At 45.8% G+C, this 26,358-nt stretch overlaps 1 protein-coding gene across 10 annotated transcripts in view; it reads right to left on the bottom strand.

The window, feature by feature from the left end:
* FRMPD2 (FERM and PDZ domain containing 2) overlaps window positions 1-26,358 on the bottom strand; it is a 229,230-nt gene that overhangs the window by 185,797 nt on the left and 17,075 nt on the right. For 7 of the 10 annotated variants that reach the window (XR_013233792.1, XR_013233793.1, XM_077350964.1 and 4 more), the window contains 6 exons: window positions 24,334-24,410; window positions 18,701-18,823; window positions 10,785-10,942; window positions 8,793-8,858; window positions 4,661-4,849; window positions 629-755 (listed from right to left, as the gene is read on the bottom strand). Coding sequence is in view for 8 of the 10 variants with exons in the window: in XM_077350964.1 (XP_077207079.1) it covers window positions 629-755; window positions 4,661-4,849; window positions 8,793-8,858; window positions 10,785-10,942; window positions 18,701-18,821 (661 nt within the window). In the remaining 2 variants the exon portion in view is untranslated. The remainder of the gene's footprint in view (window positions 1-628; window positions 756-4,660; window positions 4,850-8,792; window positions 8,859-10,784; window positions 10,943-18,700; window positions 18,824-24,333; window positions 24,411-26,358) is intronic. The other 3 variants (XM_077350968.1, XM_077350967.1, XM_077350963.1) reach the window with 2 other exon arrangements.

Consider the following 26,358-nt stretch of genomic DNA (forward strand, 5'->3'; position numbering starts at 1 on the left):
AAATGGTCAGAGTGTGGCACTTCCAAGGAAGAGGAAATTGCCCTAAGAACAGCAGTCTGGAGACAGACAAGGAATGACACTTAACAGGTGAGAGACGGTACGGTCCTCACTCTCCTATCAAATTCACTTCAGGGTCTTCTTCTTTGTATGCCAGATGATGCCTTTTCCAGAAGATGTGAGGCTAAAACAAAGGAGCACCCTGAGCTTGTTGGAGGAATGGCAGGGTTTTTAAAAAGGCACATAAACAAGTTCCCCAGGAAGCAGAAGTTTTAAAAGGCAAACCAGCAGTTGGTGCTGGGCCACTGCCCTAGACCCAAAGCAGTTCTGAATTTTCTGTTCAGTCAGCATAGCTTCGGAGAAATGGGAAATCACTGGATGTTGATTTAAAAATGCTGAAAAAAGACATCCGGCCTCTACGTGGCAGAGGCATCTCGGGATCTCTCTGTTCCTTCATCGGATGCACTACAGCCACTTGTTTCCAGCCTTTAGAGATTTGTGACCACACAGCAGCAGCACTAGCAGAACTAAGGTGCTGGGACTTTTGCCTAGCAAACATTGAGGCACACAGAGGTGAAAGGAAAGGAGTCAGAGTCACACAACGGGAATCGAAGCCAGGAGCCAGTTTTACCTTGGTCCAGATTCAGTGGAGAAGGCAGTGCTGAGGCATCTGCTGCTTTCTTGTGCAGCCTCTTCCGGACAGCATCGCTTCTGCTAAGAGGCACAGGTACGTCGTCCTCAGGGATTCCCTCTTCTCCCTAGCAATTGTATACATGTTATCACTCTCCAGAAGGCCAGATGAGCAGAAGGGTGTTTGTTTCTACCAGCATAATGGTTTGGTCAGCAGTGGTAACAGCAGGGCTTCATCTGTCACACTCTAAAAACAACAGATTCCCAAGACAGACACTGGTGCTTGATGAAGGAGGGGGCTAGTAATACAGAAGGCAGGGTGTAAGAGGTTTGAATTCTCAGTATGATTTTGTGTGGAATTTGGAGGCTGAATTTCAGGGAACTTCTGCCCATAAGCAAAAGCAAGTATGAGCCTGCATACAATGTTAGCAGGACACATGCCATATTGCTGGATGACCGGAAAAGGGCTGCCTAGAGCTACCATGGGCCCAACAAAGATTCCACCTGAGTCTTCTCCCATGACCTTGATCCTTCCACTCTGAGCTAGACCTACCTAACCAGCATTTAGAAGAGAGTTGGTTTTTATATCCCACTTTTCACTATCCGAAGGAGTCTCAAAGCGGCTTACAATTGCCTTCTTTTCCTCACAAGAAAACACTGTGAGGTAGGTGAGGCTCTGTGAAGAGAACAGCTCTAACAGAATTGTGACTAGTCCAAGGTTACCAAGCTGGCTGCATGTGGAGGACGAGTAGGGAATCAAACCCAGCTCTCCAGGTTAGAGGTCCCTGTTCATAACCACTACACCAAGCTGGCTCTCCAAAGGTCTTTTATTTAATTATTTATTTAGATTTAGATTACATATCTGCCCGCACCTACATAGCCTAGGCTAGCCCAGTCCTGTTTTTAAAGCTAAGCAGGATCAGCCCTGTTTGATATCTGGATGGGAGACCATGGGAAAGGAGGTTCCACTTAAATATTAGAAAGCATTTTCTGAAGGTGAGGGCTTTTCATAGATGGAATATGCTGCCTTGGAGGGAGTTAGTAGTACTGAGGGTATACCATTCTTCCGTCATGACAGGTGCCCCAGCCAATGAGCGTGCAATATTTTCTGACCAATGAGAGCGCAGAGGAGGCGGGTCTAAGGCCCTGCCCACGTGGTCAGGTTGGCCCCTCCCCCTGAAATGGAAGGGGTTGGAATTATGTCTTGTTGTATCTTGAGTTATAGTTTAATTAAAATAAGTAGATTAATTTTGGATCTTTGATACTGAAAAACCACCCCTGCGGGGTGGGCACATGTAAGGATTTTACAAGCAGAGTCTCCTAGCACAAGCACATGGGAGAAAAAAGAAAAGCCGATCAGAATGCCCCGTGGATGGTGCTTAAGCGTTGGCTGTATTTTTTATCCTTGTTAATTTCAAAGTATCATAGCCTGCTTAAAAAATAGGCAGATTAATTTTGGATCTTTGATGCTAAAAACCAACCCTGCAGGGCAGGCTCTTGTAAAGATTTACAAGAAGAGTCTCCCCTGCAGAAGCACATAGGGCGAAAAAGCAATCATGATGTCCCATAGTTGGTACTTGGACATTGCTCAAAGTTTTTATCCTTGTTAATTTCAAAAGTATCATAGCCTGCATAAAATAAGCAGATTAATTTTGGATCTTTGATGCTAAAAAACAAAACAAAAACATCCCACAACAGTGCTGCCTGCTGTACAGTTTTACACATAGGGAGTGCTCTGGGTCTCCAAAGGGGGTTCTCTGTGTGGCTGGAAGAAGTCTCAAAGAGTGTGCCACGGGGGCTGGTTGGTGGAGTGTTGTAGCTTAAGTTATGGTTTAATTAAAATAATAAGATTAATTTTGGATCTTTGATGCTAAAAAACCAATCCTGCAGGGTGGGCTCTTGTAAGGATTTACAAGAAGAGTCTCCCTGCAGAAGCACATAGGGTGAAAAGCAATCATGATGTCCCAATTTGGTTCTTGGACATTGCCCAAAGTTTTTTATCCTTGTTAATTTCAAACGTATTATGGTTTAATTAAAATAATCAGGTTAATTTTGGATCTTTGATGCTAAAAGCCACCCTGCAGAGTGGGCTGTTGTACAGTTTTATACGTAGGGAGTGCTCTGGGACTCCAAAGGGGTTCTCTGTGTGACTGGAAGAAGTTTCAGAGAGTGTGGCAGGGGATGGTAGGTGGGTTTTTTTTTGGGGGGGGGGGGCTCAGGGTGTGTGTGCATTTCTTCCCTCTACTCAATATCCAACCATGGCTTGATTAAAATAACAAAATGAATTAATTTTGGATCTTTGGTGCTAAAAGCCATAATACGGCTCGTGATTGGTCCCTTGGTGGCGGACTGACACTCGGAGGGGCCAACTGGCAGGCGCTTTGCGCCTGCCGATTTGGCCCTCCGAGTGTCAGTCCAGAGGAAGGGGCCTATGGGCACCCTTCCTCATCATGGACAGGGCCCGCCGCCATGGGCCTTAACAAATTATTTAATCCGCAGAGCGGGTTAAAGATAAAACAGTTCCACCTTAACAACTCTTACCAAAATAGATATACTGCGCAAGGGAATTTAACATCTAAAATCCCAATAAATAAAGGAGTAAAACAAGGGTGCATCCTGGCCTCCCATTTATTTAACCTTTTTCTAAGTGATCTACCAGCTTCCTTTGAGGAAGTAAATGGCCATCTTCCTTTAACCTCCACTTCTACTTTTTGCAGATGACAAAGTAATCCTATCTAGAACTCAAGAAGTCTAATTGGTTACCTCCAATCATTTACTGATTACTATAACAAAAACCAACTAAAATAAATTATGATAAAACAAAGATCATGGGTTTTGCTAAAACTCACTACAAGTTTAATTGGCTGGTAAATGGAACAAGTAAATAAATAGAAGTAAATAAATAGAAGTAAACAAATAGAACAAGTAAATAAATTCAAATAAATTGGGATAAATTCTAGTTACAACAATAACTGGGCAAGTCATAGAAGAAAAGTTATTAAAGCCGCTAAAGGCCTTCTGGCTCATTTAGTAAAGTTTTAAAATCTTTTAGCAACCCTTAAAGTATACATTGTAAAAAATAATCCCACAGATTCTTTTTGGAGTTCCACTTCGGATAGAGGCATTTAATAATGACCTAGAAAATATATACACTTTTCCCTGCTTAGGCAATTATTAGCAGTTCCAAATTCTGTGGCAAACGATACTCTAGCTGCAGATCTTGGCCAACAAACATTAGAAACCAGAGAGATCCATTTCCACACCCAGCCAAACTGCTTACTAATTAACCTCTTGGGAGATCATTATTCACTCAACTGGTTTAACAAAGCCATTTACAAATTGCAGATGATAGGTCTGAATATTCCATAACTGATTGTTCAAGAGGAAGCGGTTACTGCAAAGCAAATAATGCAGAGATTGGAAGATGTCAATGCCCAACTATTGGGCGTCTATTACTATCAGTGTATGCTCACCTCGATTTTGGGACATCCCTATATCATACGACTATCCCAGTGTGCCTCCAAATTATGGACACATACCCTTTAAAAAAGAGCCTCTTGTGGCGCAGAGTGGTAAGGCAGCCGCCTGAAAGCTTTGCCCATGAGGTTGGGGGTTCAATCCCAGCAGCCGGCTCAAGGTTGACTCAGCCTTCCATCCTTCCGAGGTCGGTAAAATGAGTACCCAGCTTGCTGGGGGTAAACGGTAATGACTGGGGAAGGCACTGGCAAACCACCCCGTATTGAGTCTGCCATGAAAACGCTAGAGGGCGTCACCCCAAGGGTCAGACATGACTCGGTGCTTGCACAGGGGATACCTTTACCTTTACCTTACCCTTTTAAAAAAAGCATATCTGTCAACAGATTTAAATATCTTCCCCTTTTATATATGCCAATAAACGTATTCTGATTGTTAAACTAGGCTAGCTTCCAAGATCTGAGAAGACCAGGCTAGCCTGAACTGTGCAGGCTGCCAGGTCCATATAAATCAACAGGAGTCAGGCTCAAAACAGTAGAAACACATATGAGATGCCCACCTCGTTGATGGTCCCTCGTGCAAACTGGACCAGCCTCCGGATGAAGACCTGGGCTGGGCCTGGCACCCGCAAGTGCTGCTGGTGCGCTCTGCAGGCTTTCAGGATAGATGCTGGGGACGGTCTCTTATAAGCGGCTTCCTCGCAAAGTGTGAGCAGCAGGTTGTGCAATGGATCACTTAGCTGAAGAGGCTGAATAGACAGGATAAAATCCAACCCCAGTAAAACTCCAGGGTAGCTGTGCTGAGCTTCAGAAGCAGATCCGAGTCCAGAGGAGTATCATACAGACCACTCTGGTTTCTTATAGCTGAGAGTTTGTAGCACATGCCTTCCCTTCTACAGAAATGAACTAGGGCTGCCATCAAATCTCACAGTTCTAGTTTGATCCAAAAGCTCAAGCTTTATTTGCAGTTCCCCCTCCAGACAAAACTGCAATTATTGTTGTTTCCCCTGGAATATACTGATTAATTCTGATAGAAATAGTGATACTAAAACTGAATAAAAAGTAAAGTTTCAGTTATGTTCCGCAAACAAATATACCAAATAATAACTCTTTATTTTGGGGCTTTTTCCTGGGATCACGCAGTTCCTTGGTGCTGACAGCATAGTTCTTTGCAGACTTCAGTATCAACTGGCTTGTTCCGGGCTCTGAGTAGCAGTGGAGACCTCAAAACTTAGAAACCCTTTTGATATTTATGGGCTGCATTCAGTTGTTTGGCCAAAGGTCCTTCCTCATTGAACAATCACTTTTGAATGGGGAAGGGTGGCTCAGCTGTCCTCCAGCAAAACTTGGGGCCATTTCACACGGCTTCAAAATAGCACAATGGTTGCTAATTGAAAACGCTACTAATTTGCCTTAACGCACGACGTCGCAGACAATCTGCAACACTCCTGAAACCAATCAGCAAAAAGCGCTTCGTTGTAGCGCTTTTAGGGGAATCCAGAAAAGTGGATTCACCCTCCGGATAGCGATACACTCCTGCAACCAATCTGCAACACTAGCGCTAAAGACCTGTGCGTTACCATTGTTGCGGGTTCTTCAAAGTCCCTCCTCCTGAGCCTATCCTCCAAACTTCCGGCGAAGCGATCGCCATTTTTTTTTCTCCGAGCGAGCGGGGATAAACGCACCAGCGAGCCTCTTTCTGTTTAGAGGCTTCCCTGGCTTCAGTCCTTCACCTTTAGTCACTAAGCACAAACCACATAAAAGCCCGTTTGCTGAAATAAAGTCCCTTTATTTTTTACACATTAATTCAGCCGAAAATCGGGCCCGTGAGGGGGGGGGTATTTTTTTTTTATCACTCGAGGCAGCGTGCCAACGATCATACAATCAAACGACAGCTCACATTAGGCAGCTGGATGGGTCTCTCCGTTGCAACGAATCTACCTAGATTCGTTGCTATGGGTCTGTTTTTTTTTTTAAAAAACCTTTCTTAAAGGGAAAGGGGCTGTTTGGGAGCATGCTAACGGCTGCCCATTGGCTGCTTGACGGCCAGGGGCGGGACGAGCTTGGCAATAGCGCTTCCTTTCTAGCGATTTCTGCCGAGACCGGAAGCCTGTGGGAAACACTAAAAAACGCAACTGATTCCACTACAAAGGCAGGTATGCATAACGACGAATTCCACTATTTTAAAAGGCGATTTTTCATCCCGCAAACAATTTGCAACAAAGATCCCCGTGCGAAAAGGCCCTTAAAATAAGTGGAATTTCTGGGGGTTAACTCTTGCTGGGAATGGTTGGAATGACATGGAAATAAAGAGTTCTTTTGAAATCTTTGCTTGCTGCAGCCGGATTTGTGGAGTTGCCTTCTTCAAGAAATGAGCCCACAATATTATAGATGACATCTGGTGGAAGGAAGAAGAATACTTGATTCTTAGATGCCGCTTTTCCCTACCCGAAGGCATCTCAAATTGGCTTACAATCACTTTCCCTTTCCTCTCCCCACAGCAGACACCCTATGAGGTGGGTGAGGCTGAAAGAGCCCTGAGATTACTGCTTGGTCAGAACAGCTTAATCAGTGTTGTGGTGAGTCCAAGGTCACCCAGCTGGCTGCATGGGGTGGAGGAGCGGGGAATCAAATCCGGCTCACCACATTAGAGGCCACTGCTCTTAACCATAACACCAAGAGAAGGGCAATAAAGGTAAAGGTCAAGGTATCCCCTGTGCAAGCACCGAGTCATGTCTGACCCTTGGGGTGACGCCCTCTAGCATTTTCATGGCAGACTCAATACGGGGTGGTTTGCCAGTGCCTTCCCCAGTCATTACTGTTTACCCCCCAGCAAGCTGGGTACTCATTTTACCGACCTCGGAAGGATGGAAGGCTGAGTCAATCTTGAGCCGGCTGCTGGGATTGAACTCCCAGCCTCATGGGCAAAGCTTTCAGACGGCTGCCTTACCACTCTGTACCACAAGAGGCTCTTAAAGGGCAATGGACATCCCCAAATAGGCCTCTGACCAAGTGAGTTTTCACTTGGTACCTGTGGACTCAAATATTGTTCTAGGCATTTCAGAGAGCCAGTTTGATGTAGTGGTTAGGAGTGCAGACTTCTAATCTGGTGAGCCAGGTTTGATTCTGCGCTCTCCCTCATCTTTTGGAGGCCTGGAAGGGACAGAAAATTCCTCATTTGGCCCTGCGGCCAAAGCTCTCTCAGCCTCACCCACCTCGCAGGGTGTCTGGTGTGGGGAGAGGAAAGGGAAGGTGACTATAAGCCACTTTGAGACTCCTTTGGTAGAAAAAAGCGGCATATAAGAACCAACTCTTCTTCTTCAAAAGCTTTCATTTTTGTCCACTCAGAAAACCAAATCAGGAATAAGATTAATTTTTTTTAAAGATTCCGGACTCGTGATTCCATAAGGGGTGGCATTATGGATTTTATTGTATGGTTTTACTGGAGTTTTATGTGCTGTAACTCGCCTCGAGCCTCCGAGGAGAGGTGAGTAACAAATCTAATAATTATAATTATAATTATAAAAAGCACTATTCATCAATGATTGGATGCATAGGCATTTCAATTGAGAACTTTTACTTTAAAAATTAGGGGGCATCGCGGGAGTCGTATGTAAAGTGTGTTGCTCTCTTCTGCCATTTCAAGCAGCACTTGCAGAGTGCAAGAATCACAAGAAGGCAGCAGATGGAAGCGAGAGAGCAAGAAGGTGAGGAATGGCTAGAGGCGCGATAATTTTTAGCGCTACGGTATTTCACTGGCGTAACACTATTTTTTTCAATGTGCAGAAATGCCCTGACAGAACTATTGTGGGGGCCATTCCACACCCGGAAATATAGTGAAAGGCAGACCTTTTGGTGATGCCATATTTTTGGTGTTTTACACAACACTGTCAGCATCCAGTGTCCCAGTAGCAAACCGGCAGCTACATCCTCCATTTTAAAGCGCTCGTTGGGCAATCCACAAAAGTGGATTCCCCCAGCCATGTAGCACAAGCAAGAGGAGAGCAACCAGCAAACATACGCTAAGGAAAAGTGTGGAACAGAAGGAGCACTATCTTCGCCTCCAGTGCCCGCCCTCGCACCTGCCTCCCTCTCCCTTCTCCCGGGGACAGGGCTTTTTGTGTGTGTGTGAAGCAAACTGCCTGGAGCAATGAATACATATTAAATCCTCCAGGCAGAGCAAACAAAGTTTTCCCCCCACCAGTTGCCACACAAAGCATGCCTCTCTAACCATCCCCCCAAAAAAATTTGGGAACAAATTTACTTTTTTAAAAGCTTCAAGGCTCATAATTCCAAAAAGGGTGGCAGTAAACTAAGCATTTTGCATCTGTGATTAGATGCACAGGCATAGCAACGGAGAAGTTTTACTTTAAAAAAATTAGCTTACATCGTGGTCCCTTTAAAACAGGGAGAAAGGTGATTGGCTGTCTGGCTTGATAGACACGCAAAGGAATTGTATAGCGCATTCCTCTCCTCCGCCATTTCAAGCAGGCATGCAGAGTGCGAAGAAGCATTAGAAGGCAGCAGAGGAAAGTGAAAGAGCCAGGAGGTGAGGAATGGCTGGAGGCGTGATTTTTTATAACGTCACGCCATTGCTCTGGTGCAACGCTATTTTTTTCGATGTGCAGAATGGCCCTGGTATTAGCCCTGTAGTCTTCTGAGGTTCTGGATTCACTCCCTGATTTCACTTGCCTGGCTGGGAGGAACGTGATAGTCTGCTGACCAGTAGAGTGTCATTCCTAAGGAGTATATCAGCATCTGTAACGAGGGAAAATATTAAATCAACATTTTTATAGGGAAGAGTGCTCTGGAGCTTTTGCAAAGTTCCTCCTGACTATCTGTCAGTGATCCTTCCATGATTCTTACAAGGTATGCTTGACCAAAGTCTCAAGAGTCTCTGTGGAGAGAGTGTTCCTGTGTCCTTCTCATGCTTCTGAGTTCTTCCCTTCCCTCCCCCCCCCCCCCCCCCCGGTGCTTTCCCAGGCTCAGAGCCAGATGGCCTCGCAGCCCCACATAGCCCCAGGATGTTTAGACTGCGTCTGCGGGCCTAGAGCTGTTAGTTGTGGCCTACATTTGTCTTTGAACATAAGACTTGTCCTGTGCAAACTGCATAGTATATTACTGAAGGTGGGGGAGGAGAGATTTCTCCCTATAAGACATCATTTGATCTTTGATATCTTTTTCCGCTGTGTTCCTGTACGCTATTTTCCTGAAATAAGCTATAGAATCTTTTGCCTAAAGTTCTGTTTGATTATTTCTTTAACTTTGCTGCAGAACATGACACTGTCAAATGTTTAAGTTGCTCTTTAACAGCCTCTAGATTCACTCCAACTCTGATCAGAGTGTGTGTCAGCTCCAATCTTAGTTGGAGGTGAGACTTTAAGCCAGGGCTGATTTTCCCCTGCTGTGGATCCTGCTGTATTTGATTTGAACCTGGGTCTTTCTCCCCCCCCCCCCCCAAATTAAAACTGAAAGCCTTCTGCATTTGATTGGGGAAGCTCAGAGGGAGGGGGAGGAGGGGGGAGGGGGAGGAAGCAGTCGTCATAAAGCTGAACTACCTTTCCTGAACTGCCAAGGGGGGGGGGGTGTCAGGTAAAGTTCAGCCAGCATTGGTGCTTTATTTTTCTCTTTTGACTCCCGAGCCAGCAGCAGCCTCTCAGAGAATGAGGCAAATCTTTGCTGAGAGAAGTGTGGGCGAAAGCTCACACCTTGAATAAATCTTTGTTGGTCTTAAAGGTGCTATTGAACTCTAGTTTTGTTGTGCTACTTCAGATCAACACGGCTTCCCACTTGAATCTATCATTCCGGACTGCAGTCACTTTAAAACAGGGAGGGAAGCCCTGCAACACAGAACCAGGAAGTCTTTGAACTGAGAAATCTATACTTATATTGGTTGCGGTTTTTCAAATATCGCAGCTTATATCCACTCCTGGATAACCCAGGGGAAAGGTAGAGTCACCACAGATCAATCATGCATGTTGCAGAGGGAAAATCTAAAGCGCCTAAAATCAAAATGAAAATTGAATTCAGTATCGACGGGAGGGATTTAGTTGGACTGGGAGTGGATAAAAAGCCCCGTGCAGACTCAATCCAGGACTGACATTTCATTTTAGCACAGGAATCCCATGGCTGGATCTCCAAACCAATAATTTGATCTTCACAAGTAGCTATGGGGAAGCCTGATATGGACTGGGACCACGATGCCAAGGAAAGGCAGTGCCTCATCAAGGTCCCAAGCAGAATGCTTTAGCGTTACATTCACCCTGACCCTTCCAATAGGAGATGGTGAGGATTGAACTTAGAACCTTCTACATAGCAATCTGATGCTCAACAACAGCCCCCTTCCAGGCAGACCTTCCTGGAAATTCAGCAGTTCAGCCAGCTTCACCATCCTGGTCATACGTGAACACAGGAAACTGCTTTACATTGAGCCAGAGCATTCATCCATCAAGACCCATGCTCTCTACTCAGACTGAGAGCAGCTCTCCAGAATCTCAGAAAGAAATCTTTCATATCACCTGCTGCCTGGTCCTTTTCAACTGGCAGTATTGCTGGGGATGGAACCTAGGAACTTCTGCAAGCACAGCAGGAGTTTTTTCATTGAGCTACAGACCCTCTATCAATGCAGAGGAATGAACTATTCATTCACAATTTGGATGGGAGAGAGGAAAAACAAATCCTTACCTTTCTTAGTCCATCATGCTTGCTTTTACTGCCTCCAGAAAGCATCTCAGGGGCTCTAAAAGGGGCAATGTCTGTCTGGGACACAGGGTCTCTGAAAGACAGAGTTCCTTCTGCTGACAGTAGCACAGACCATGGGCAAATCATGGTGATGGATGACTCTGAAAGAGAGGCACCATTAGATCACCCAGTTTTGGGGGAAGGCGGAATCAAGGGAGGCAAGTCCTGTTGTGGCTCTTGACTATTCTGCTGAGATCTGCCAAGGGAAACAGCTGTATCCATAGACACCGGGTGATTTCCTTCTCTAATAATGGTTTTATTAACAAACAATGTTCATGAGGTAAGTCACTCAAGAAAATATTACTAATTTGAAGACAAAATTGGTACAAAATGTTTTTTAGATAGTATATAACTCCAGAGGAGAGCCTCTTGTGGCACAGAGTGGTAAGGCAGCGGAAATGTTGTCTGAAAGCTCTGCCCGGGAGGCTGGGAGTTCGATCCCAGCAGCCGGCTCAGTGTTGACTCAGCCTTCCATCCTTCCAAGGTCAGTAAAATGAGTACCCAGCTTGCTGGGGGTAAATGGTAATGACTGGGGAAGGCACTGGCAAACCACCTCGTATTGAATCTGCCATGAAAACGCTAGAGGGCGTCACCCCAAGGGTCAGACATGCTCGGTGCTTGCACAGGGGATACCTTTACCTTGTTTAACTCCAAAGGAACAACAAGCAACAACAAGAGGGCCAGCTTGCTGTAGTGGTTAGGAATGTATACTTCTTATCTGGTGAGCCGGGTTTGATTCCCTGCTCCTCCTCCACATGCAACCAGTTGAGTGATCCTGGGCTCGCCACAGAACTGAGAAAGCTGTTCTGACATATAAAAACAAACTCTTCTTCTCCAAAAGAAAATGTTGTAAAGATCAAGACAGAGGCCCTTTCCGCATGTGCGGTGTTCTGTATGTGGGCTCAATGGTGCTAATAAGGGGGTTCAATTGGAGATATGAAGAGAACGTTTCATGCAAAGATGGGTATGATAAGGGACCAAAATGTTAGGGACCTCACAGAAGCAGAAGAGATTAAACAAAGGTGGCAAAATTATACAGAAGAACTGTACAAGAGCGAGCTTAACATCCCTGATGACCACAATGGGGTAGCTACTGACCTGGAGCCAGACATCCTGGAATGTGAAGTCAAATGGGCCTTAGGAAGTCTGAGCAACAATAAAGCTAGTGGTGGTGACAGCATTCCAGTTGAACTATTCAAAATCTTAAAGGACGATGCAGTAAAAGTGTTACACTCAATATGCCAGCAAATCTGGAAAACTCAACAATGGCCACAGGATTAGAAAAGGTCAGTTTACATTTCAATCCCAAAGAAGGGCAATGCCAAAAAATGTTCAAACTACTGCACCATTGCACTAATTTCTCATGCTAGCAAAATTATGCTCAAAATCCTACAAACTAGGCTCCAGCAATATGTGGACCGAGAACTTCCAGATGTACAGGCAGGATTTCGAAGAGGCAGAGGAACTAGAGATCAAATTACCAACATATGCTAGATCATGGAGAAAGCTAGGGAGTTCCAGAAGAACATCTACTTCTGCTTCATTGACTATGCTAAAGCCTTTGATTGTGTGGAGCACAACAAATTGTGGCAAGTCCTTAAAGAGATGGGAATACCAGAGCATCTTATTTGTCTCTTGAGAAATTTATATGCAGGTCAAGAAGCAACAGTGAGAACTGAACATGGAATCACTGATTGGTTCAAAATTGAGAAAGGAGTGCGGCAAGGCTGTATACTGTCACCTTGCCTATTTAACTTCTATCACATCATGAGAAAGGCGGGATTAGAGGAGTCACAAATTGGGATCAAGATTGCAGGGAGAAATATCAACAACCTCAGATATGCAGATGATGCCACTCTAATGGCAGAAAGTGAAGAGGAACTAAAGAGCCTGTTGATGTGGGTGAAGGAGGAGAGTGCAAAAGTTGGCTTGAAACTCAACATCAAGAAAACAAAGATCATGGCATCCGGCCCTCTCAATTCCTGGCAAATAGATGGGGAAGAAATGGAGATAGTGACAAAATTTATTTTCCTGGACTCCAAGATCACTGCAGATGGGGACTGCAGCAAAGAAATTAAAAGACGCTTGCTCCTGGGGAGGAAAGCTATGGCAAATCTAGACAGCATCCTAAAAAGCAGAGACATCACCCTGCCAACAAAAGTGCGTTTAGTCAAGGTTATGGTATTTCCAGTTGCAATGTATGGCTGCGAAAGTTGGACCATAAAGAAGGCCGAGTGTCAAAGAATTGAGGCTTTTGAACTCTGGTGCTGGAGAAGACTCTTGTGAGTCCCTTGGACTGCAAGGCAAACAAACCGGTCAGTCCTAGAGGAGATCAGCCCAGACTGCGCTTTAGAAGGCCAGATCCTGAAGATGAAACTCAAATACTTTGGCCACCTCATGAGAAGGAAGGACTCCCTGGAGAAGAGCCTAATGCTGGGAGCGATCGAGGGCAAAAGAAAAAGGGGATGACAGAGAATGAGGTGGCTGGATGGAGTCACTGAAGCAGTAGGTGCAAACTTAAATGGACTCCGGGGAATGGTAGAAGACAGGAAGGCCTGGAGGATCATTCTCCATGGGGTCGCGATGGGTCGGACACGATTTCGCACCTAACAACAACAACAAAGGGGGTTCAGTTTGGAGTCCAGGTTTTTTTTAATGATTCTAGGAACGCATTGCTGTTGTTTTTTTTAATCAATCATTGACTCTTACTAAAAGAACTTATGGATAAATCAGTTTCCTGTGATAAGAACCAGTCAGGTTTTTTGGTGGAATAGCCGTACTGTATATAAGTTTATATTGTGTCTATGTTCCTTGTTTGGTGTTTATGGTTGGAGTCGGAGTTAATAAAGAGCTGTTTTTTTCAAAGAACTATATCTACCAAACCCACAGACTTAATACACAGTTTGGTTCTGATGGTCACTGAATTGAAGCCAATATCCCTTTAATTTGCATCCTGCACTCTGAGCAATTCTTTTTTCTCCAGCTTTTCTCCTCCAAATGGCAATTACTCTGCACACTAATGAGAAAACCAGATTGCCAAGTCTTTATGCTTTTTGTGAGCCACTGGTTGGTGACTGTTTATTGGTCAGTTTCAGGCTAGGGAAGCCTTTGGAAATTGTAAGGAGAGTCTTAAAACTGCTCTCACTTCTGGGTAGCCATCTTAGTGGGAAGTTCCCCCCCCCTTCATTAGATTTTATTGGGAACGTTTTGTCCTGACAGCCAACCTAGTGTGGTGGTTAAGAGCAGCAGCTTCTAATCTGGCAAACTGTATTTGATTCCTTGCTCGTACACATGCAGCCAGCTGAGTGACCTTGGGCTAGTCACAGCTCTGATAGTACTGTTCTGACTGAGCAGTCCAATCAGAGCTCAGCCCCACAGGTGTCTGCTGTAGGGAGAAAAAGGGAAAATAATTGTAAGTTGGTTTGGGACTCCTTCAGCCAGTGAAAAGCAGGGTATAAAAATCAACTTTTCTTCTTCAGTTCTGGCCATCGCAGTTCAAGACAGATATTGGCAAGTTGGAACATGTTCATATAAGGGATGGTTGAGGTGTTGGAATCCATGCCTTGCAAGGAGAGGCTGAGAGAGCTGGGTCTGAGTAGCTTGGAGAAAAGGAGGGCAAGGGGGGATAGGATACATAAAAGGTTGAACAGGGGGCCAACAAAGTTGTTTTACCTGGTTCACTGATATATTATACTCTGTACAAGCTCTGCGTATTTGTTATATATTTGAATAATTCAAATGTATTTTAGTTTTATATAATTATGTACTGAATATTGTTTTTTTGCATTATATGCATAATAATGCAATTCTTGCATTATTACAATAATATCCCCCTGAAAAATCTTGACACAAATGTATTGGGGCTTCACAAATCTTAAAGATTCTTTCCCTACAAGCATCAATTGTTTTATTCCATTTTCTCTAAACATGATGTAGTCATTTCTAAAACATGAGTTTTTCATGTCTTTTATTAGAGTTGGTGGATGAGGTGAAGGAGGTGGAGACCCTAGGGGGAAGTGACCATGTCCTCATAGAATACTTTTGAGATGGGGAGGCAAGGAAGCTTGCAGCCAGATGCAGATGTTGGAATTTCGTAGGGCAAACTTTAATAAACTCAGAGACATGATGAGTGTCATACCATGGACGAGAATGCTGGAAGGGAAGGGAGCATGTGAAGGGTGGGCGCTACTCAAACAAGAGCTATTGCATGCTCAATCAATGACTATCCCAGAAAGACGAAAACACTGCAGGAGCTCTAAGAAGCCCATTGGATGAACAGAGAACTTCAAGAGGAACTAAGAAAGAAAAGGGAGATGTTCAGGAAATGGAGGGAAGGACAGAGCTCTAAAGAAGAGTACCTACAGATTACTAGGCACTGTAGATCAATCATCAGAAAGGCCAAAGCTGAGAGTGAGCTAAGATTGGCCAGGGAAGCCCATTGCAACAAGAAAAGATTTTTCAGTTATGTGAGGACCAAATGTAAAGTAAAGGAGGCAATAGGCCCTCTGTTGGGTGCGGATGGACAAACTCTAACGGAGGATGCAGAGAAAGCAGAAAGGCTCAGCGCCTATTTTACATCTGTTTTTTCCCCACAGGTCAAAGGGTTTAGGCACATCTAGAGATGGCAGTAGTCAAGAGATAGTGTCTGGGTGGGAGGTTGACATGGACAGAGAGGTTTTTGAGAGGCATTTAGCTGCACTGGATGAGTTCAAATCCCCTGGGCCAGATAAAATGCACCCAAGAGTGCTCGAAGAACTTTCTGGAGAACTTGCAGAGCCCTTGTCCATCATCTTCAGGACCTCTTTAAGGACTGGAGATGTCCTGGAGGACTGGAAGAGAGCAAAGGTTATTCGATCTTCAAAAAAGGGAGGAAGGATGACCCGGGAAACTATAGACCAGTGAGTCTGACCTCTGTTGTGGGGAAGATAATGGAGCAGATATTAAAGGGAGCGATCTGCAGACATCTGGAGGACAATTTGGTGATCCAAGGAAGTCAGCATGGATTTGTCTCCAACAGGTCCTGTCAGACCAACCTGGTTTCCTTTTTTGACCAAGTGACAGGTTTGCTGGATCGTGGAAATTTGGTTGATGTCATTTACTTGGATTTTAGTAAAGCTTTTGATAAGGTTCCCCATGATGTTCTGATGGATAAATTGAAGGACTGCAATCTGGATTTTCAGATAGTTAGGTGGATAGGGAATTGGTTAGAGCAGTGGTCCCCAACCTTTCTGAGGTTGGGGACCGGCAGGGCATTGGAGCGCAGCCCGCGGCCCGCGGCCCACGGCCCGCGGCCCGCGGCCCGCGGCCACGCATCGGGCCGCGCCTGCGGGCCGCGCCTGCACATCGGGCTGCGCCCCCGCATCGGGCCGCGCCCGTGAGCCGCGCCCGCACATCGGGCCGCGCCCCTGCATCGGGCCACGCCCCGCGAGCCGTGCCCGCACATTGGGCCGCGCCCGCAGGGGCGCGGCCCAGCCCCGATTCCCTCTCCCCGCCCTCCCGCAGTAAGAAGCTTCCCGGGCCGCAAGCTTGCAGCCTGGGAAGTTTTTTACTGCGGGGGGGCGGGGAGAGGGAGCCGTGGCCCGGTGCCATGGCCTTCGCGGCCCGGCACCGGGCCGCAGCCCGCAGGTTGGGGACCACTGGGTTAGAGAACCGCACTTAAAGAGCTGTTGTCAATGGTGTTTCATCAGACTGGAGGGAGGTGAGTAGCGGGGTACCTCAGGGCTCGGTGCTCGGTCCGGTACTTTTTAACATATTTATTAATGATCTAGATGAGGGGGTGGAAGGACTACTCATCAAGTTTGCAGATGACACCAAATTGGGAGGACTGGCAAATACTCCAGAAGATAGTTCAACGAGATCTGAACACAATGGAAAAATGGACAAATCAGAACAAGATGCAATTTAATAAAGATAAGTGTAAAGTTCTGCATCTGGGTCAGAAAAATGAAAAGCATGCCTACTGGATGGGGGATACGCTTCTAGGTAACACTGTGTGTGAATGAGACCTTGGGGTATTTGTGGATTGTAAACTAAACATGAGCAGGCAGTGTGATGCAGCGGAAAAAATGGCAAATGCCATTTTGGGCTGTATCAACAGGGGCATCACTTCAAAATCACAGGATGTCATAGTCCCATTGTATACGGCACTGGTAAGACCACACCTGGAATACTGTGTGCAGTTCTGGAGGCCTCACTTCAAGAAGGACGTAGATAAAATTGAAAGAGTACAGAGGAGAGCGACGAGGATGATCTGGGGCCAAGGGATCAAGCCCTATGAAGATAGGTTTAGGGACTTGGGAATGTTCAGCCTGGAGAAAAGGAGGTTGAGAGGGGACATGATAACCGTCTTTAAGTATTTGAAAGGTTGTCATTTGGAGGAGGGCAGGATACTGTTCCCATTGGCTGCAGAGGAAAGGACACGCATCAATGGGTTTAAACTACAAGTACAACGATATAGGCTAGATATCAGGAAAAATAAATTCACAGTCAGAGTACTTCAGCATTGGAATAGGCTGCCTAAGGATTTGGTGAGCTCCCGCTCACTGGCAGTCTTCAAGCAAAGGTTGGATACACACTTTTCTTGGATGCTTGGATGCTTTGGGCTGATCCTGCGTTGAGCAGGGGCTTGGACTAAGAAATAAAAGGGAAATGTTCAGGAAATGGAGGGAAGGACAGTGTTTCATCAGACTGGAGGGAGGTGAGTAGCGGGGTACCTCAGGGCTCGGTGCTCAGTCCGGTACTTTTTAACATATTTATTAATGATCTAGATGAGGGGATGGAAGGACTACTCATCAAGTTTGCAGATGACACCAAATTAGGAGGACTGGCAAATACTCCAGAAGATAGAGACAGAGTTCAACTAGATCTGAACACAATGGAAAAATGGACAAATCAGAACAAGATGCAATTTAATAAAGATAAGTGTAAAGTTCTGCATCTGGGTCAGAAAAATGAAAAGCATGCCTACTGGATGGGGGATACGCTTCTAGGTAACACTGTGTGTGAACGAGACCTTGGGGTACTTTGTAAACTGTTTAGTTTGTAAACTAAACATGAGCAGGCAGTGTGATGCAGCAGTAAAAAAGGCGAATGCCATTTTGGGTCGTATCAACAGGGGCATCACATCAAAATCACAAGATGTCATAGTCCCATTGTATACGGCACTGGTCAGACCACACCTGGAGTACTGTTTGCAGTTCTGGAGGCCTCACTTCAAGAAGGACGTGGATAAAATTGAAAGGGTACAAATTGAGAGTGACGAAGATGATCTGGGGTCAAGGGACCAAGCCTCATGAAGATAGGTTGAGGGACTTGGGAATGTTCAGCCTGGAGAAAAGGAGGTTGATAGGGGACATGATAACCCTCTTTAACTATTTGAAAGGTTGTCACTTGGAGGAGGGCAGGATGCTGTTTCCGTTGGCTGCAGAGGAAAGGACATGCAGTAATGGGTTTAAACTACAAGTACAACAATATAGGCTACATATCAGGAAAAAAATTTTCACAGTCAGCAGTGGAATAGGCTGCCTAAGGTGGTGGTGAGCTCCCCCTCACTGGCAGTCCAAGCAAAGGTTGGATACACACTTTTCTTGGATGCTTTAGGATACTTAGGGCTGATCCTGCGTTGAGCAGGGGGTTGGACTAGATGGCCTGTATGGCCCCTTCCAACTCTATGATTCTATGAGATGATACTGCTTTGTTTTTCTTTACTCTTTTGTAAAGACAAAAGGCTTGATGTTTATATCTTTTTTTTAATGAAAGCAAAGGCTGGAGGGGTGTATGACCTATAGCCCCTGGTCCAGAAATGTTTCATCATTCATAGCGTATGGGAGACAGCTCCAGAAAAAGGCACATCTGCTCACCATTGGCCAAATCCTCCAGAAGGCATTCAGTGCCTAGAAGCAGGAGTGACCATATCTCTTCTTCCTCCAGAGGACCACCTTTTGCTTGTAGGGCCTTGGCCAGCGTCACAGACATATTCATCTCTATGGTGAGAAAATTCAGGAGATTACGTTACAATGTTTCAGAAAGGCTGCCCAAACTCCTCAAATCTACGGATCGCTACCCATTTGTGATGGTCCATGTGGGAACGAATGACATGTCCCTGAATACCATCGCTCCTATTAAAAAAGACTATCAAGATCTGGGGAGGAAGCTCAAGCAAATGGGGGCACAAGTGGTATTCTCTTCAATCTTGCCTGTCAAGGGAAGAGGAATGCGTCGGGAGAGGAAGATAATGGAGGTGAATCACTGGCTGCGTAGTTGGTGCCGGCAGGAGAGATTTGGTTTCTGGGACCATGGGATAGGCTTTCTTGAGGAAGGCCTACTAGCACCTGATGGACTGCACTTATCGAAACTGGGGAAGAATGTGTTTGGCAGGAACCTGGGGAGATTCATCAGGAGAGCTTTAAACTAAAGCCACTAGGGGAAGGAGACGATCAACATAGGGAGTGTATGGAAGGAAAACTATCGGAGGCAGCCCAACCGGCAAGGCCAGCTCATAGGGAACCAAAAGTAAAAGGATTCAGATGTCTTTATACTAACGCCCAAAGCATGGGCAATAAAAAGGAAGAGCTGGAACTTCTCATCCTGATGGAAAGGTATGATCTAATGTAGGCATCACAGAAACTTGGTGGAATGATTCTCATGACTGGAATGTAATGGTGGATGGATATGAACTGTTCAGAAAAAACAGAATAGATCGAAGAGGTGGAGGAGTGGCACTGTATGTGAAGAAAGGGCTTACCTGTCAGGAAATTTTAGTGAAGGAGAGCATATCTACAGTGGAAAGCATCTGGGTGAAAATAAGCGAGGGGAAAACAAACAGTGTGGTGGTTGGTGTCTGCTACCGACCGCCTGACCAACGAGAGGATGTGGATGCTGCACTTTGTGAGCAGCTTGAGAAAATATCCAAACGGCAGGACCTTGTCATCATGGGTGACTTCAATTTCCCAGATGTGTGCTGGGAAACAAACTCTGCGAAGCGTCCTCAGTCATGCAAGTTTCTGACTTGCCTGGCTGACAATTTCATTTATCAAATGGTAGATGAACCCACAAGAGGTTCAGCCATACTGGACTTAATACTGACCAACAGGCAAGAGTTGGTGAATGAGGTGAAGGAGGTGGGGACCCTAGGGGGAAGTGACCATGTCCTCATAGAATTCCTTTTGAGATGGGGAGCCAAGGAAGCTTGTAGCCAGACCCGGATGTTGGATTTTCGTAGGGCAAACTTTAATAAACTCAGAGACATGATGAGTGTCATACCATGGACGAGAATGCTGGAAGGGAAGGGAGCATGTGAAGGGTGGGCGCTACTCAAACAAGAGCTATTGCATGCTCAATCAATGACTATTCCAGAAATACGAAAACACTGCAGGAGCTCCAAGAAGCCTACTTGGATGAACAGAGAACTTCAAGAGGAACTAAGAAAGAAAAGGAAAATGTTCAGGAAATGGAGGGAAGGACAGAGCTCTAAAGAAGAGTACCTACAGGTTACTCGGCACTGTAGATCAATCATCAGAAAGGCCAAAGCTGAGAGTGAGCTAAGATTGGCCAGGGAAGCCCACTGTAACAAGAAAAGATTTTTCAGTTACGTGAGGAGCAAACGTAAAGTAAAGGAGGCAATAGGCCCGCTGTTGGGTGCGGATGGACAAACGAAAGATGCAGAGAAAGCAGAAAGGCTTAGTGCCTATTTTACATCTGTTTTTTCCCACAGGTCAAAGTGTTTAGGCACATCTAGAGATGGCTGTAGCCAAAGGATAGTGTCTGGGTGGCAGGTTAACATGGATAGAGAGGTTGTCGAGAGGCATTTAGCTGCACTGGATGAGTTCAAATCCCCTGGGCAAGATGAAATGCACCCGAGAGTACTCAAAGAACTTTCCAGAGAACTTGCACAGCCCTTGTCCATCATCTTCGGAACCTCTTTAAGGACTGGAGATGTTCCGGAGGACTGGAAAAGAGCAAACGTTATTCCGATCTTCAAAAAAGGGAGGAAGGATGACCCGGGAAACTACAGACCAGTGAGTCTGACCTCTGTTGTGGGGAAGATAATGGAGCAGATATTAAAGGGAGCGATCTGCAAACATCTGGAGGACAATTTGGTGATCCAAGGAAGTCAGCATGGATTCGTCTCCAACAGGTCCTGCCAGACCAACCTAGTTTCCTTTTTTGACCAAGTAACAGGTTTGCTGGATTGGGGAAATTTGGTTGATGTCATTTACTTGGATTTTAGTAAAGCTTTTGACAAGGTTCCCCATGATGTTCTGATGGATAAGTTGAAGGGCTGCAATCTGGATTTTCAGATCGTTAGGTGGATAGGGAATTGGTTAGAGAACCGCACTCAAAGAGTTGTTGCCAATGGTGTTTCATCAGACTGGAGAGAGGTGAGTAGCGGGGTACTTCAGGGCTCGGTGCTCGGCCCGGTACTTTTTAACATATTTATTATCTAGATGAGGGGGTGGAGGGACTATTCATCAAGTTTGCAGATGACACCAAATTGGGAGGACTGGCAAATACTCCGGAAGATAGAGACAGAGTTCAACGAGATCTGAACACAATGGAAAAATGGGCAAATGAGAACAAGATGCAATTAAATAAAGATAAGTGTAAAGTTCTGCATCTGGGTCAGAAAAATGAAAAGCATGCCTACTGGATGGGGGATACGCTTCTAGGTAGCACTGTATGTGAACGAGACCTTGGGGTACTTGTGGATTGTAAACTAAACATGAGCAGGCAGTGTGATGCAGCGGTAAAAAAGGCAAATGCCATTTTGGGCTGTATCAACAGAGGCATCACATCAAAATCACAAGATGTCATATTCCCATTGTATACGGCACTGGTCAGACCACACCTGGAGTACTGTGTGCAGTTCTGGAGGCCTCACTTCAAGAAGGACATAGATAAAATTGAAAGGGTACAGAGGAGAGCGACGAAGATGATCTGGGGCCAAGGGACCAAGCCCTATGAAGATAGGTTGAGGGACTTGGGAATGTTCAGCCTGGAGAAAAGGAGGTTGAGAGGGGACATGATAGCCCTCTTTAAGTATTTGAAGGGTTGTCAGTTGGAGGAGGGCAGGATGCTGTTTCTGCTGGCTGCAGAGGAAAGGACACGCAGTAATGGGTTTAAGTACAACGATATAGGCTAGATATCAGGAAAAAGTTTTTCACAGTCAGAGTAGTTCAGCAGTGGAATAGGCTGCCTAAGGAGGTGGTGAGCGCCCCCTCACTGGAAGTCTTCAAGCAAAGGTTGGATACACACTTTTCTTGGATGCTTTAGGATGCTTAGGGCTAATCCTGCGTTGAGCAGGGGGTTGGACTAGATGGCCTGTATGGCCCCTTCCAACTCTATGATTCTATAATGCTGAATTCTCATCCATGGCCCATCAGGTCTGCTTGCTGGAAGAGAACAATACAATCTTCATGCTTTGTTCATTACAGAGAATGCCCAGTTTCTCTCTGGAATTCAGCTTTGGTCCCATCCTACTGGTTGTGCCAGTATGTCCCACTCCCTCTCCTAACCTTGCTATTCTTGCTGAGGGCAGGGCTAGGTTTACGGGAAATAAATATCATCTGGGGCAGCGCTGTGGCGTGGGGTGGAGCATTTCCCCCCATTTTTTCCATATTGCAGTTTTTATTTAAACATTGTTTATTTTTTATTTTTAAAAGAATTTGGGATTCAGGGAGGGCTGCTCAAATGCAAGAAAATGGCGCTGGAAGGTGATAGGAAATTTGCGCCAGGAACTTGGGTGTGACCTTTGATGCCTCCCTTTCCATGGAGGCTCAAGTCACAAAAGTAGCCCGAATGGCATTTTTTTCAGCTATGCCAAGCGCAGCTACTAGCACCCTACCTGCCCTCCAAACACTTGGCGACAGTGATCCATGCAATGGTCACTTCCAGACTAGACTACTGTAACTCACTCTATGCAGACCTACCCTTGGCTTTGACCTGGAAATTGCAGCTGGTACAGAACGTGGCTGCAAAGGTCCTCACTGGAACATCTTGGAGGGCCCATATTCAGCCGGTGCTACGCCATCTGCACTGGTTACCAGTCTGCTTCCGGATCAAGTTTAAGGTTCTGGTTTTAACCTTTAAGGCTATGCGTGGCCTGGGTCCAGCTTATCTGCGGGGCTGCTTATCTGCTAATGCCCCCCGCAGGGCTCTTCGCTCTGCAGGTATGAATTTACTGGTGGTCCCAGGCTCCACGGACATTCGCCTGGCCTCAACCAGGGCCAGGGCTTTTTCAGCCCTGGCCCCAAACTGGTGGAACAAGCTCCCGGAAGAGCTATGAGACCTGCGGGATTTGTCAGCTTTCCGCAGGGCCTGCAAGACAGAGCTTTTCTGCCAGGCATATGGCTGAGGCCAGGGCGACTCCCGGTGCTGTCAGCTGTGGATCTCTAGCCAAAACCAACTATGTCCTTCGCTCCCAGATAGAGAGTAATAGACTTTGCTGGATGGGGGGAGGGGAGTGGGTTATTATCCGCCATCACGATATTGTGTTTTAATGGGTTTATATGGGATTTTATTGTTTTTATCAATTTCTGTAAACCACTGCGAGACTTTGGAGAGCGGCAGTATATAAATATAAATATAGATATAGATATAAATATAAATCAATAAGATCTCCAAGCCGCAACTGGAGGTTGGTGACCCAGCTGCCTGCACACAAAGGGGGAGTGGGCCCTTGAGATTAGAGTCTGATATTCTTCAACCACTTCACTTTTCCAGATCTCAAGATCAAGCAGGGGGAAGAGGGCCAGTACCCAGGAAGGACACAGTGCAAGCCTGTGTCCTGGCACCCAGTTAATTCCTGGTGCTATGGGCTTTGCCCCAAGTGAAAGAATAAAAACAGTATTAAAGGTTACCAAGGTGGTGAGAATCAATTCAGGAAGCAACCCAGAGAAAAAGCATCCAGGCAACCCCAGTAGCTGAAGGGTTAATCAAAGACAACCTCAGCCACAGATTTCTAAAACAGAACACCAAGCGACTTAGATTAAGGAGATTTGTCTGTCATTTCTAATTAAGGCCAGGCTTTTAAGAGGCTTTGGCGGGGGGAGTTGCCTTTGGGAAGCGTGGAAGTAGATTTTAGAGGAGAGCAGTCCATGGTTGTAGGTTTGGTGGGCTCTGTACTTATAAGTGTGAGGAGAGAGAGGGAAGACTTGTGCTCCTTCAGTGAGGAAAAAGCACTCAGAATGTGCTCAGAATGTGCTTATTCCTGCTGTAGAATTCTAGGGCACATGTGCCTTGACAGGTTTTGAGTATGTTCTCAGTGGCTGAAAACTCTGTTTGGGTCACTGTTTGGCCTCTGATGGACAGCTGATATCAGCTTGCTGTGAAGTTTTCAGAGCCATTCATGTGGATAAACTCAGCCCTTACATCAACCCTAAAAGGCAGACCAATACTGTTCTCCCAGGAAGATGAATGGGACCTTGACTTGCCTAAGCCACTCCTCTATGTCTCTGAATACTCTGGGGTGTTCCCAGCTTTCATTAGAACTCACCTTCTGAAGATGTCCTTTGGGGTTTTCTAGGGATTGGTGAACTCTTCCAGTCTCTGGTTCAACCCTTTTCTCGTTTTCTGAGAACATTCATTGTGGGATGAAACAGAAGATGAGCCAGAATTATAGGCAAGATTTTGTTTTGAAAAGATATGCAAACCAGAGATGGTTAATTTTGGGTAACAGTTTTTGACAGGCTCCTACTGCTTCCTAACTGGCTTTGGTTCAGAATCAATTTGAATCAAGTCCTGTGTTTCTAAGTGTGTGCAATCAAGTCGCAATGGACTCATGGGAACCCCATGAAGCTCTACCTCATGGGATTTTCAAGGCAAGAGGTGTCATCTACATTGGTTTCCTCCAGACTTCCTTGGTAGCCATTCACCCAAGTGCTGTCCCCACTAAACTTCTGAGATCTGATAAGATCTGGGCTGATTCCAGATTTTTTCCTTTGTGGATCCAGGGTGTAGTCTGCATGGGGCTTTTTACCCATTCCTAGGTCAACTAAATCCTGGATATAAGCCTCGATATTTCAAAAACCTCCATGAGTAAAAGACCAGTGGCCTTACTTGTGAGGGGTCCTTCTCCCCAGAGATAAAGGAAGACATCTTGGGTGTTTTCAGTCCTCAGTACAGGGAGGCAGGCTCACTTTTTTCCTTTCCCCACCTTCTGAGTGGACGTGCCTCTCTCTCTCCAGTTCGAGACTTCCATCGCTATCAGGACTTCGCCCAACCATACATAAACCCTAAAACACGGAAGGTAGAGAAAGGAACAGAACAGCAAAAACATGCTAACATTCTAACAGGCCAACACAAGACAACCACACATAACTTGCAACTTCTAGGGGGGGGATGAAGATGTCTTCCTTTACCTCTGGAGAGAAGGACCCTTCACAGATAAGGCCACTGGTCTTTCTCCCCCAGAGGCGGAAGACATCTTGGGACCTCCTCGAGCAGTGTCCCTCAGGGTGGGAAGTTGCTCACGAAGATATAACATACTGGAGCACAGCTGTCCCGAACACCGCGTCAGCTGAACTAAATCTGTCGATCTTGTAATGCCTTGTAAAAGTAAACAGCGACGACCAAGTGGCGGCTTTACAAATTTCTTCCACAGGAATATGGTTCAAAGAAGCAGCCGTAGTCACAGCACTGCGCACCGAATGTGCCACGATGCCCTCTGGAACCAGGGCAGAGTCTGCACTTACTTTTTTTCATTCCATTGTCAATCCTGTTGAATTCAGATCGCTTTGAACTCGGGTCTTCCTCTTCCCCCCCTCCCCGTTGAAACAGGAAAGTCTTCTGCACGTGGTTAGGGAGGCTCAGAAGGGGGGGCAAATGGAGACTCTTTCTTTGTTTTCTTGAAGGGGGGGAGAGGATCAAAGAAGTCAGAGGAGGGAGGAAAAAAATCCTTTCTTCTCTTGAAGGGCCCCCCCCTTAAAGAACGAAGAAGGCCCAAAAATTCCAAGGCCTTCAGAAGTTGAGAGAACTTAGGGGCTTCTCCTTTAAGGCAGGCTTGTCACATGACTACCTGTAGCCAATCACGGTTCCTCTACCATGGAGGAGAGCCCAGATTCAAAACAATGCGATTTTCTGAATATATTCAGGATTAAAAGCAGTCTCAGATATTGCACAATAAAGGTAGGGTCACTCCGGATCAATCATTCTTGCTGCAGAAGGAAAATTAAGATCGCCCAAAATCCAAACGGAAATTGCATTCTGTGTAGAGGGCAGGGACTGAATCGATCTGGGGTTGGAATAAAAGCTCTGTGCAGTTTACACCCTGGACACCTGCAGCTCTATAAGCCTCCACGATGCAATCCTTCAGGCACTTACTGATCGAAGACTTGGACATCCTATTACCCTTGTTTGGGGCAGTGATGGAAATGAAGATCAGTTCCGTCTTTCTGAATTCTGCCGTTCTGATCAAGAAGGCTTTCAAAGCCCTTCTCACATCTAAGGTATGATAAAGCTTCCCCAATCGATGCTTCGGGTCTGGAAAGAATGTAGGCAATTGAATCTCCTGGAGCCTGTG

The sequence above is a fragment of the Paroedura picta genome, chromosome 8 (assembly GCF_049243985.1).
Source record: "Paroedura picta isolate Pp20150507F chromosome 8, Ppicta_v3.0, whole genome shotgun sequence".
In the NCBI taxonomy this organism is placed as follows: Eukaryota; Metazoa; Chordata; class Lepidosauria; order Squamata; family Gekkonidae; genus Paroedura; species Paroedura picta.